Here is a 14,618-nt window from a genome sequence, read left to right as displayed (position 1 = left end):
TGTGTTTCAAGCCATTGGAAGAGGATTCACATATATAAGTGTACAGTGGTCTTGAGCAGTCCCCTTTAGTCTGTTACCTAAGTCTTTTCTGTACCAGGGGCTGAACCCAGGGGTGCTTAAACGATGAGCCATAACCCCAGCCCCTCCACCCCCGCTTTTTTTTTTTTTTTTTTAAGACAAGATCTTGCTAAATTGCTGAAGCTGGTCTCAAACTTGGGATCCTCCTGCCTCAGCCTCCTGAGCCTCTGGGATTACAGGTGTGTGCCACCATGCACAGTTCTGTCACCTAATTTGGTTGGACCCCTGTTTTTCATTACAATTGCAGAGGAAATTGCCTAACTTAAAAGATTTCAATCCCACACACCTTTTTCCTACCTAAATTCTAGTCTCTACAAATAGAGATTATGGCCCTACTCAGTTTGTATGCAGCCTTCTTCTAGAAGAACAATTTCAATGCTGTTAGGTCAAGATACTACTAACTTTTGGAGTGGAAAAGTTAATATGCAAAATGGATGTCATGAACTATAGGGGTTATTATTTAATATGCCTGCTGAATTTATTAATAGAGCCAAAAAAAGAATATTTGTAGGACAATCCATGTTCTTTAAACTTATGATCAGCTGGGGTTTATCTGCAATCACTGTGTATATCTGGGAATTCATGTAAGGCAAGGTAACACAATGATGGATTTTAATGCATGTTGAATTTAATAATTAGTAAAGCAAACATTTGTTTTGTAGGTATGCATCTAAATATTAAGTTGCATTCTAGGTGCCTTTAAATGTTTCTCATTTAATCAAATGCCAATGATATGAGAAAATCAAGATTCAAAGAATTGAAGTGACTGGGTACTTAATGTCAAGATTTTCTGCCTCCAAGTAATAGTACTACTACAATGCCATAGTTACCTTATTCATTTTTGTAAGTAAAGAAGAATGGCTGGACAGTTATAGAAACTTTCAAAGAAATATTATTCCTAAGAGGTCCATATTTTCATTAAAAATACAATAAACTATAAGGAAAATATCTGCTATGGTTTGAATGTGGTTTGTCCCCTCAACTCGTGTTGAAAGAAAATTTTTATTGCCATTGTGGCAATATTGGAAGTGGTGCCTTTAAGAGTTGATGAAGTCATTAAGAGGGGCTAATGCTTTTCTCTAGTGAGAGAGTTTTCATTTTTCTGCAGCTGGATAAATTACCATATGAGTCAGTTGTTTCAAGGCAAGGACTCCCCTTGTGGTTTTGCCTCTTAGGCATGCACATATTTACCTTTCTGCTTTCTTCCATGAGTTTAAACAGTATGAGGACCATACTTTGCTGCCATGCTCTTGAACTTGGCAACCTCTAGAACTGTAAGCCAAAATAAAACTCTTTTCTTCATAAATTATCTCACCTCATGTATTCTCTTATAGCAACAGAAAATAAACTAAGACAGTATTAAAACCACTATTTTTTTTTTTTGGTAAAGATAAAAATGATATTCAAGTCCCCAATATACTGCAGAACCTTTTTTTCAAGTTGAAATCCCCTATGATACAATACAAAAGCACTATTTGATTCTTCCCATAGCTCTATGATTAATGTGCCACATCTAAGTACTTACATTTTTTTTTCCAAAAAAAGCAGAAGTTAATGTAGGAATAAACACCAGATATATATTTTCCTCTGATGGTGAAGAAATGAAATAAAATCTTTAGGTTCACTGATGGAGAGTGAGGACGAAAATCTAGCCAGTCTTCTCAGTAAATCTATACATGTGCACTACTCTCAAAGAAAAAGAAAATAGACCAGGAAAATCAGCATCATTTTGGGCTTACCATGTTGAACAACTGGTTCTCTTAATGGCTCCCCAGCAATTAAGACAAAATGGCTTCTCTCAGGATCCTAAAGTTAACAAGGAAAACATATAAACATGCTTGGTTTTGAATGTCAAATTAGGAACGATTTATAGTTGACATGTTAACTAAATGAATGATGTTCATACTTCTGAGTACAAATTCCAAAAATATTTTCTGGGTAATACTCATTATGGAAACATTTATTCTTTAAGATATTTAGTAGTAACTAGAACTAAAAAATAAATTCAGGACACCCAAATATTAACATTCTCAAGTTTAACATCTTAACTGGAAACATCTTCATGGCAAACTATTTGACTGACTTGGCTTGTTATAGAGTTCACTAACTAACGATATAATTTTTAAAAGAAAAGATTACTTACATAAGTCCAAATAAAATTAGATTTTATTTACTTTTGACATTTATTACTATTAATGTAAAATATGCCCCAGATATGTTACACCAAATGGAACCTTATAAAAACAGAGCATCCAAGGAACATCTGCTCAGGCAAGTTTCTTTCCAAAAGGGTCCTATTTTTTTTTTTTAAGTTTTTGATTAGAATTGAGGATTTGCTGGGCATGGTGGTACAGGCCTGTAATACCAGCAGCTTGGGAGGCTGAGGTAGGAGGATTGCGAATTCAAAGTCAACCTCAGCAACAGCGAGGTACTAAGAACTCCATGGTACCTTGTCTCTAAATAAAAAACAACAAGGTACATGTATAAAGACTTAAATTGGTGTCAACATACTGTATACACAAACAGAGTTACAAAAATTGTGATATATATGTATTAAGAATTGTAATGCAAAAAAAACAAAGCATAAATAATGTATAAAAGCATATATTGTCATGAACATACTTTATATACAGAGATAAGAAAAATTGTGCCCTATGTTTATAATAAGAATTGTAATGCTTTCCACTGCTGTCGGATAGTTAAAAAATAAAAACTAAAACAAAATAGGGCTGGGGATGTGGCTCAGTGGTTGAGTGCCCCTGAGTTCAATCCCCGGTACCAAAGGGAAAAAAAAGAGAATTGAGGATTTGATTTTTTCCCCCTGAAACTGGAAAAATATTAATTATAATATCAAGGGCTAGTATACATGCAGGGAAAGACATACTTTGATATATCTTTTGGGATATTTTGAAGTTGGTGCAGTAGTCCTTCCAGAGAACAATTTGAAAATATGATTCAAAACCTCCAATATTGCTGATGTCCTCTAATCTAATAATGCCAGTATCCCCATTGTAGAACTATTGATTACAGAAAAAATTAGAAACAATTCTCCAGTAATGAGGGATTGGTTATATGATTATACTTTTTTAAGATGAAATATTATATGGCCATTAAAAATATTTCTTTCAACAAATACTTAAGAGTGTAAATGTTCATAATGTATTGTAAGTTTTTAAAAATACCACAAAATGATGTATGAATAGTATTTTTCACTTTTAGGAAAATAAAAATACCATATATTGAAAGATTAAGGGACAGACATACCAAAATTTTAGCACTGATTCTTTCTGAGTAATGAAAATTAAGGTGAATTTTATTCTGTTTTTCTCTTTAAAAAAAATTGCTCCAATAATATGCTGAGTGCTAATTTTAAAAGTTAAAAAGGGGGGCTAAAGGTGGAGTTTGGTGGTAGAGCCCAGTACCCCCCCAAAAAAGAAACAAAGAATGTATAAGAAAAAAATCATGATTTTTAAAAGTTTGTGTTTAAGGAGTTATTTTATAATGCAATGCAGTCAGACAAAAAAATCATATGAGCATTTCATTTTATAAAATGACATTATTTAAATATTTTAAGTAATTAACACGTTAACCGTCAGAGTCCTTTCTCTCCAAAATCATACTTATATCCTATATGAACTCTTCAACAAATTTACTTATTCCAAATGTGCTTTGATTTGAAATTAAGAACTGTAGTTCTGTTGGAAATGAATTACATATATACTTAGATATATGTGGTGCTGCTTTGTGCTCTCACAAAGTTAGTTAGCATGCTAAGAGAGAGTGCTAGTAGGTTCCAGCTTGTTCTCATTTTCCTCCACACTATTACCCGTCCTTCTTCCTGACTGCTAACCCTGCTGACCAAAAGCAACCCCAGAACCATTTTTCAGACTTTTGGCTGCAGAACTACAGAGTCTTTCAGTAGATTCTCCATCAGTTTCCCTTTTGTGGCCTCATTTCAGTAACTGGATGTGCTTTAGTATACTAGATTAATTGGATTAGTGACTTCTCTGATTTCTCAACTTCTGCTTTTATAGTTTGATTTCTACAGCTCATCCCACCTGTGAATCTTTCTCCAGGGAGCTCTCTTGTGACTGTCATCTTGTGAAGAATCCCAAGGTAGCCAAGCAGGAAGGCCACATAAAGCAGAACTGAGGCACCCCCAAACAATAGCCCCAGCTGAGCCAACCACTAGCCTTCGAGTCACATGAATGACACTAGAGAAAACAGCAGATTCTCAATGATTGTGAAAAAGTATAAATTATTATTGTTTTAAGGCAAAACATTGCAGGGTGGTTTGTTACTAATAGGTAATTGAACACTATGTATTTTTTTAATCTTCTCTTGGGTTTATCTAATTTAGAAAAAACAAAAAGCAAAATGATTACGTACTTTTTTAATATTTAGTTTTTAGTTGTAGTTGGACACAATACCTTCATTTTATTTATTTTTATGTGGTGCTGAGGATTGAACCCAGGGCCTCACACATGCTAGGTGAGCACACTACTGCTGAGCCACAACCCAGTCCTGATTATGTCCTTTTAAACAAAACCTTGAAAATTTCTAAAACTTCACCAATTTCCTAATAATTCAACATTTACCTAAATATCATACCATTATTTTAAACAATATCATATATTTATGTACTTCTATTAACATAAAGTTTTAGAAATCATCATAATGTTTCCAGTCCCAGATTTATTACTGGATACAACAAAGATTAATAATTAACTCTTTACTTTTCCATGTATTTAATCAAAACTGCCATATTTTATAGGACTGAAATTTGTTTCTTCTCCTGGTCTTTCAACTTCAAAAAAATTAAATGGGAAAGTAAAGTAGATGGTTTCTTCAACCCCAGGGCAGGTATCATTTAATACATCCACTTAGTTGATGATTTAATCACTTTTTCATGTTAAAAAATATTTGTTCAGGACTGGGATCATGGCTCAGTGGTGAGTGCTTGCCTCACATGTGTGAGGCACTGGGTTCGATCCTCAGCATCACATTAAAAAAAAATAAAATTAAAGAAAATTTGTTCGATCATTCCCAAGGTGCATATCTATGCATCATTATCTTTTCAATCCATAATCCAACTAGCTTTCAAAATGTGTAAATGCGAACCAGCTGAAAATCAAGGAGTAAACCTAAAACAGCTTCTGCTAATTTAAATGTTTAAAAATAGCTGGCCTAAAGCCCATTAACTAAAATTATTTCTTCAGTTTTAGCATAGATCCTCACTCAGTCCCTACTTATTCTTGCTTGATACACAATTCTAACTTTTAGACTTCATGGTTATTAGATTTATAAAAGATGCAAAGCAAGACAGGAAAGCACTACTGTATAACAATACAAAAAAAAACTTGACAGCTTAACATCAATGACAAAAATGAAAAATAAAAAAAACCTATGAAAAAGAGGCACATGAGCTTAAAAATTTGTCTAGACCCATTTAATATAGAAGCAAGCAAGCCCTGAAGACTTCATAGTTGGGCAATATATACTGATAACCCAAGGTTATGAATAAGTTAAATTATGCATCATATAAGTCCACAGGAAAGGGGAAGGTTCCTTTTTCTTTTTTTTTTTTTTGAAATGCATATGACCTCAAGATTTTATTATCTAAAATGAAGCACAAAACTGGATTGTTTGGCCCTTTCTCTTATCTCCTTCCAATTCAAAATACTTGCATTTCTTAATACTACCAATTTCTTAGATCTGTAGTTGGGTTCAATACACTCAAGGCTCAAGACAATCTTTACAGTTTTAGCCTTCTTCCAAAAAATTGGCCTAGTCTACCCACCATAGCCAGTGTTTCCTGTCATAATGCTACTTTCCCTGGGCACACAGAGAACATTTACCATGTTTTGGGGAATGCTTCTAGCATGGAAAGAAGCAGGGAAAGGTTTCTATCTGAAATGATTTCTTTCTTTTTTTTTTTTTCCAATGTGACTACATTAGTTTTAGATCATAAAAACTCAATAATAATTTTAATTTTAATTAATTTTTAATTTAATTGTCACTTATCACTAAAGATTCATTCTTTGATGGTTTTGGAGAGAGAAAATTTTAGTGCGAAACAACAGACCTTATTTATAAGTTGATCTGAAAGAGGAAGTCATTTAATAGTGTTTGGGGGTGTTTTTTAGTAGGGGCAAGGAGATATACTTGAGTTCCAGGGTCAGGAAGCAGAGGAGAAAGGATTAGGGGTTAAGAGAAGAAAGGCTGATCTCCTATATGGTGTATGTGCTTCTCATTTCTTAATTCAAAAGAGATTTTTCTTGACTGGTAAGCATGTCCTAAACTTTGGAATGATAAAGTCTTGAAAATAATAAGTTTGTTCTTTTGATATTACTCAAATAAAATGACTTTTCAATTATTATTTGGGCAGGAGGATACAAAGACATGTGCATTTTGTGTGAAAATGCAAAACTATTAAACTCCTGGGAATTGGCGGATTGGGTTTATCTAATCACTGCAGAAATCCACAGGATGGTCCACATTTCTTTCAATGACTTTTCTACAAATTTAACCTCTGAGTGGTGGCTTCCTCTCCTGTAATCTAAACTAGATCCATTTTGTGTCTTTTCAAAAAATATATATCGTTTTTGCTTCCCTTAACTAGTCTTCTTTGGTAAACTCTGGTTATTGTTTTGGATATTCAGTAGAGCACTGATGTGATTTGAAATCCCAGTTACCGTTATCTTGAAACTGCTCATCTACAGTGACCTTGCAAATGGTGGAAGATGATGAAAATCATGCAACAGCAAAGAAAAATGAAAGACCTGTTTAAGACATGAGTCCTGGCGTGGCTCTAAGTAAATATCTTTGTGGAGTTTAATGAAAATACAAAGATAACAGAGGCCCACTTACTACACATAGAATAACCACAACTAAAATTCATGATCTTTGGAGGCTGAGGTCATGTCTTTTACTTTAGTGTACATTTTCAGAGTTTCTGGCTCAGAGTTAGGCCCTTTGCACCTTACTTTAAAACTTACTTTTTAAAATTTTTTTTATTTGTTTTAATTAGTTACACATGACAGTACATTGACCTTGACGTATGATACATTTGAATCAGATGGAATATAATTTCTCATTTTTCTGAGTGTACAGGTTGCAGAATCACATTGGTCATGCATTCACATATATACACACAGTAATAATAATGTCTGTTTCATTCTACTATCCTTCCTATCCCCTCATCTAATCCCCTTCCCTCCCATCACGTCTCTCTACCTAATCTAAGGTAACACTATTCTTTTTTTTCCCTCACATCTTCATACATGTATTTTGAATAACAATGAGGGTCTCCTGCCAGCATTCATGCAATTCCCCTTCTCCCTCCCTTTCTGTCCCACCCATCTTCCCTATCTAATCTTCTTCCCATGCTCTTCCTCCCTACCCCATTTTGAGTCATCCCCCCCCCCTTTATATCAGAGAAGACATTCGGCATTTGTTTTTGGGGGATTGGCTAACTTCACTTAGCAAAATCTGCTCTAATGCCTTCCATTTCCCTGCAAATGCCATGATCTTGTTATTTTTTAGTGCTGAGTAATATTCCATTGTGTGTAAATGCCACATTTTTTTTTTATCCATTCATCCATTGAAGGGCATCTAGGCTGGCTCCACAGTCTAGCTATTGTGAATTGTGCTGCTATAAACATTGATGTGGCTGTGTCCCTGTAGTATGCTGGTTTTAGGTCCTTTGGGTATAGACCAAGAAGAGGAATAGCTGGCTCAAATGGTGGTTCCATTCCCAGCTTTCCAAGGAATCTTCATACTGCTTTCCATATTGGCTGCACCAATTTGCAGTCCCACCAGCAATGTATGAGTGTACCTTTTTTCCACATCCTCACCAGCACTTGTTGTTGTTTGACTTCATAATGGCTGCCATTTTAAAACTTACTTTTAATAGCTGGGTACAGTGGCACATGCCTGTAATCCCAGCAACTCAGGAGGCTGACGCAGGAGGATGGCAAGTTTGAGGCTAGCCTCAGCAATTTAGCAAGGCCATAAGCATCCTAGCAAGAGCCTGTCTCAAAATAAAAATATACAAAGGGCTGGGGATGTGGCTCAGTGGTTAAGGCCCCTGGGTTCAATCCCCAGTACTAAAAGGATAAAAAGAAACTTACTTTTAAAAATTGCTTGTTATTCCATAAGTATTATTGCCAAAATATGTCTTGAGTTCCACTGATACTAACAACAGATGATTAAAGTCCAGATGAGAGTCCTATGATTCATTTAATGTGTTAATAACTTCTAAACTATGCCTTTCTTGGTTTGTGTGATTGATTATAAATACAAAGTTTGGGATAACAGCAGGACTTTGAGAATTAATCAAAGGGCATGCTTTTGCTATAGTAGCATTTTTCATAGTCACATATTACATTAAAAATGACCAGAAAGGAACTGAACTTTAGCATGGCTTAATTGCATACACTTGTTCTTACTAGAATTCATTGTTTATACTTCTTAGGCCAATGGAAAGATAAAACAATTAACTGCAGTTTTTAAAAATTAGTGGTTTCTTTCATCATGAAATTTTTACACATAAATAAGCAAAAATGGGGTATTTTATTTCTCTTTCCATAGTTATTTTTTTAAATATTTATTTAGTTGTAGATGAATACACAGTATCTTTATTTATTTTTATGTGGTGCTGAGGATTGAACCTGAGTGACTCACACATGTGAAGCAAGTGCTTTACCACTGAGCCCCAGCCCCAGCCCCTCCATAGTTATTTTAATCAAATATTATATATATATTTGGTACCAGGGATTGAACTCAGGGGCACTCAACCACTGAGCAACATCCCCAGCCCTATTTTGTATTTAGAGACAGGGTCTCACTGAGTTGCTTAGGGCCTCGCTTTTGCGGAGGTTGGCTTTGAACTCTCGATCCTCCTGCATTAGCCTCTCAAGCCACTGGGATTACAGGTGTGCACCACTGAGCCTGGCTGAAATGTTATATTTAATCAAATATTCATGTCTTTATTTTAGTGAATTCTGCACAAATGGTGCCAGCTTGAGAGACTGGTTACTCCCAAGAATGGTTCTGAAGATAGTCAATGAGGAACTGATTGTTTACCTCAGTATACTACAGGTGAGACTGTTAATAATAAATAGAAAACTAGTATAAATAGGGTCTAAAGGTGAGATGGAGTGTTTCATATCAAACTTATGTGCTCCTTATCATAGAGCCATCAGGACAAACATCTCTCAGGAGAAAGTTCAGAGCAACAACTGGGAGGCCCAAGCAGCAAAGGGAGCCTTAGCCCTTGAAACAGACCATTCCAGGGTGACTGGTCCAGGATGAAATGTCCTGGGTAGCCTGAGGTCGATTCTAATCTCTAAGAACTCTGAAAAATCTAAGTTTGTTTTGAAACCATTGTGGTTTGGGCTTTCTCTAGGAAGTCAAAGGGTGTGGCCAGAAGACTCTTAAATCTATCATAAACCAAGCCCCCTGCAATTCCTTCTGCTACAGCAGACTGCAGAATAATGGCCAAGAGGGTACCTGCAGGCTGACATGTGTTAGCCTGAGATTGGTCAAATTAATGCTGAGATGGAGGAAAGGAACCTGATAGAGAGAAGGCATGGTTTTATACATTGTTCTTGTTTTGCCCTCCTTTCCTGTCCTAGAGATTGGCCCCTCTAGAGGAAACTTTCCCCATCACTGTTAGCCAAGAAGACAGGCATGATGCTGAGATGAAGTTTGAAGATAAACCTGGCTTACAGCCTGACTGAGTCAGGGTCCCTTAGGGACTTTTTTTAGCTGTAGAAATTGCCTTCAAGCCTAGGTAGGGTATGTACAGATCCTTATGATATAACATGTATGTGATATAAGTGTCTGTTAAATGAGGTATTTGGATCAGTAAACTCTCCAGCTACCATTTTTGGGCACCTCCAATATATTACACCAAGGATTGGCAAGCTTTCTCTGTAAAGGGCAGAGAATTTTAGGCTTTGTGAGAACACAGCAACTCAATTCTACCTTTACGGTGTGACAGAATCCATAGACTATACAGAAAAGAATAGATGTGACTGTGATACAATAAAACTTTATTTATGAAGACATATTTGGATTTGGCCTAGTACACATCATTTACTGACCCCCGTGCTAGATATAAATAGACTCTTAGATCATTTCAAATATTCTTAACAATCTCTGAAGTTGGCCTCAGTTATTTCAATTTTTTTATACCTTTTAATTAATTAATTAATTTTTTATGTGGTGCTGAGGCTCAAACCCATGGCCTCGCACATGCTAGGCAAGCACTCTACCACTGAGTCACAACCCCAGCCCCTTATTTCAATTTTTAAAATTTTTTTAAATTGTGAGTTGTCATGATACATACCTTTATTTTTAATTTATTTATATGTGGTGCTGAGGATTGAACCCAGTCCCTCATACGTGCTAGTTGCACTGCTAAGCCACAACCCCAGCCCACTAAAGTGTCATAAAGAACAGGTGGCAAAGCCAAGATTCAAATCTTTACAATCCCTTTACTGATGTTATCTAAGGGGAAATTTCTACTCTCTTGTGGATAGAACATGCACTCTTTAAATGCTAATTTTTAAAAACCATTTTTTAGATAGAAATCTTTCTAAGGTTTGGATGGTGCAGGCTATAGCTTATACACAGAACAATGGCAGAATAGTTCTTTGAACCAGGAGTGCTGCTTGCCCATGTGTTGATGATTTTTAGCTAATTCCTTTCTATCCCAGTTGTCCCCTGTGCTCTGACTCCCCTCATCATTTCTTCCTGGTGTTCCATTTTACCTTCTAAATCCTTATTATCTGCAAAGAAATGAGGCTGCTAAGTTAAATAATATTGCAAGCTAATCTGACATCAGTAGATTCTGGCCCATGTATAGCTTTCATGCCTCTTTTCTGAATTGGAGTGAAATATGTGAAATTGCATTTTTGTAGGTCAAAAATGGCAATTTCATATGGTTCGACCTAACATTCAGGGCATTGATTCTGAGATATGCACTCTTTCTGGTGCTCATGAGATTTTTCTCCTATTTACTTTACAGTTCATGGAGGTGCTGCAAATGAGGAAAGCAGCAGAAAGTGACTTCCAGGAAGGTGGGCTAAGATATGATAATTCCTAAAATCCATTACACTCTGTACGACAAGGGTCGGGGGTCAGAAATGAGTCACACTACCTCTCTATCAGTCACTGGCACACTGAAATAGTTCTCATTTCTACTTCTCAAAACTCATCTTTTCAGAAGCTTTTGCACAATTGTCTCTTTAATCTTTTCTATTAGAGTGACCCAAAGTCATCCCATTGCATTAACAGACTCACAAGAAGGTGAGCGAGCCACTCAATAGAATGAAATAGACATGAGAAAGAAGCTTGGCAACCTGGACAAAATACCTCTCGGGACTTTTAAAATATTAACCTTTACTTATAAAACAGAGAATCATCCAAAAAAGGAGATGAAACACATCCCATGGCCCCCTCAGTTCCAAATGGGGATTATTTTCAAATGGCTCTATGTGAGTATGCGTGCAGGTCAATATTTACACTTCTAGAGGGCCAAATCATTTTTACTTATGCTAAAAGCAAAATAAACCAGTTTTACAAAGGATGAAAATTAAAGACAACAAAGATGCCTCCAGGTTCAAACAAGAGGGGGCTTCATATGATTCCTGAAGATGAGGAATCAACATACACGAAACTTTAAAATAAATGAATAAAAAATAGCATAAATTAATGAAAGGGATTGATAAATTTGTGGCATAATTTACTCTCCCAGGAAGAAAGAACAATTTCCAGCTATACAAGGGATTGAAGGAGGGCTGGGGTTGTGGCTCAGCAGTAGAGCGCTTGCCTAGCACGTGCAAGGCCCCTGGGTTTGATCCTCAGCACCACATAAAAATAAATAAATAGATAAGTAAGTAAGTAAATAAATAAATAGATTGAAGTATTTTCCTAGAAACTAGCAGGAAGTACAAGTTAAGAAAAGTAAAAATTTCTAACACGTACCTTATTCTCCACCTGGACACTGTCACCTTCTCCAAGCACTGCTGTGTGATGAGGTTCTATTTTCTGTTGAGCATCATCAGGCCCTACAAAAAAGAAAAAAGATGACCCACTAACTTTAAGACTTATTATAGTACATTTATCCTATGATTGCACATTTGGGCAAACATTTAGTACCATATTAGTTTTAATTTCCAAAATAACAGACTTAGGGATCTCCTCAAACCTCTTGATCAGGTAGATTTGACACTACCAAAGTCTGAAACTGGTTGCTTTTCAATATAGATGAGAACAGGGAAGTGAGTCCTGCATTGTGTTTCCATTTATAGTTCAATGGATAAGCAAAGTCCTTGGCATTACATGTTCCTAAAAGTGTTTCCTTGGGAAAATTATAAACCCCAGAAAAAGTAATCATACCTAGGAAAATTATCAAATTCCATCATTTATTCATTTCAATGCAATGTTTACTGAGTACCTACAATTGCCTAGTATCATGGGAAAATACAAAATGTACAAAGCAGACTTCTTGCTTACAAATAATTAAAAATCTCATTAGGATTGAGTGCGGTGGCACACGCATGTAATCCTAGTGACTCTGGAGGCTGAGGCAGGAGAATTGCAAATTCAATGCCAGTGTTAGCAACTTAGTGAGGCCCTAAGTAACTCAGTGAGACCCTGTCTCAAAAATAAATAAAAAGGGCTGGGCATGTAGCTCAGTGGTAAAGTGCCCCTGGGTTCAATCCCTGATAGAAAAAACAAAAATCTCATTGGAGCAAACAAAATACATACACAAAATAATCAGAGAATAATTGGACTGAAAAATAAATAGCTATTGAATAATAGCTATTGAACTACGAACAAGACCCTATTCTAAGTGCTGTAGAGGGTATCTTCAGGATAGATAAGTTTTCATTCCTTCTGTATTGACTGTATTGAAAGACAAATGAAATTGACTTTTCAAGGCAACAAAAAAGTTGATTGTGAAAACAGGGGCTGCAGGGCTCATTCAGGTCTAGGGACTCCAGAAATTCGTTGTGGAGGAGATAACACTTAAACAGAGCTCTGCAGAACTAGGATAAATCTGCAAGAAGCAAAGTCGGGAAAAGGAGAATTCTAGACAAGAAGACAGACAGTGGGAAGGTAATGCAGGAACATTTCTGGGGAAACTGTGGACCTCCCACCATTGCTCAAACATGCTTCTAGAATGACCGACATGGAGGCTGGCTTTAGATTTGGCAATAAAAGAAAAGTCTGGGAATTAAAGAAGAACCTCATTTAGAGTTGGATGATATTTTTAGCTGTGATGTGGAGCAGCATTTTATTGGGTGTGTTTTATTGAGATCCCCTGGGAGCAATGAACCATGTCTTTCTTTATTTTCATCTTATTCATATATAGCCCCCATTACCCGTGTGGTTCCTTTCTGGCCCCTAAGTTTGTCATATAGCGTGTTTCATGATACATAGACCAAAATAGTTTACAAACTCCTTTGCTATGCGTTAATGGAGTGAGCTGACAAGAGACAGCACTCGAAATACCGAGTTGGTATTTCTCTGCACCCCTTATCAGGGTGGCTTGCTCTACTGCAGTGCTCACTGATTTGTGAGGAAATCTTAATTTAGAAACCAAGAATTGAGCTGTCTGAAGGGCTCTAATCCTAACTTTACATGGGGTGCGACTTCTGCCCGTGCTCCCTGCTCATGTATGAAAGTGTCAGTACTGGAGAGGCCATTCAAAATGTTTCACCCTGAGATAGACCTTTCTTATAGACACTGGAGTCAGGTTTCCACTGTAATAATTCTAAATGTACCTCTAGCTTCTGCATTGTTACATGAAATGCTTAAAACAAGGGGTCATAGAAGGCAAAGACTGATTTCATCTTCATTTCTAGGTCATTTCTATGATATTTTTCCCAATCTAGTTATCTCCTGAACCTAAAATTGGTCTCAAAGGAAATATATCTTATTGTTTCTGATTACTTTCTATTATAAATAGGGCCAAATCAGATAATAAATAGTTTCCATTGGAATCTGTGCCAAAGAATGTTCAATCTAATAGGATAGTTAAGGAAAATTTAGCCGAAGATGATTTAATTGCAAATTTTTTACCTAAACCATCATAAAAGAGCAAAAATACTTGAAAATCTATTTTAAACTCAGTGCTGGGGCTGGGATTGTAGCTCAGTGGTAGAGCACTTGCCTAGCATGTGTGAGGTACTGGGTTTGATTCTCAGTACCACATATAAATAAATAAATAAAATAAAGGTATTGTGTTCATCTACAACTAAAAAATTCTTTTTTTAAATTTTTTTTTTTTAGCTGTCAATGGACCTTTATTTTATTTATATGTGGTGCTAAGAATCGAACCCAGGACCTCACACATGCTAGGCAAGCACTCTACCACTGAGCCACAACCCCAGCCCCTAAAAAATTCTTTTATTAAAAAAAGTGCCATTAACTGCTGTACATCCCTTCTGCATATGCCATCTGGTCTTTTTCTTTTTCTTCTCTTTATGAGAACTGCTGTCCCACTTACTCTGTGTCCCACACAT

General features: G+C 36.1%; 1 protein-coding gene across 3 annotated transcripts in view; it reads right to left on the bottom strand.

The window, feature by feature from the left end:
- Window positions 1-14,618, bottom strand: part of Pir (pirin) — a 99,813-nt gene that overhangs the window by 3,327 nt on the left and 81,868 nt on the right. For all 3 annotated transcript variants that reach the window (XM_046424306.2, XM_046424305.2, XM_046424304.2), the window contains 2 exons: window positions 12,073-12,155; window positions 1,818-1,884 (listed from right to left, as the gene is read on the bottom strand). In XM_046424306.2, the coding sequence (XP_046280262.1) occupies window positions 1,818-1,884; window positions 12,073-12,155 (150 nt within the window). The remainder of the gene's footprint in view (window positions 1-1,817; window positions 1,885-12,072; window positions 12,156-14,618) is intronic.

This window comes from Marmota monax, unplaced genomic scaffold (genome assembly GCF_021218885.2).
Source record: "Marmota monax isolate L192 unplaced genomic scaffold, Marmota_monax_Labrador192_F-V1.1 WCK01_AAM20220418_F8-fsc00089, whole genome shotgun sequence".
In the NCBI taxonomy this organism is placed as follows: Eukaryota; Metazoa; Chordata; class Mammalia; order Rodentia; family Sciuridae; genus Marmota; species Marmota monax.
Note: the sequence above shows the minus strand (reverse complement) of the source record. Positions and strands in the feature narration are given on the sequence as shown.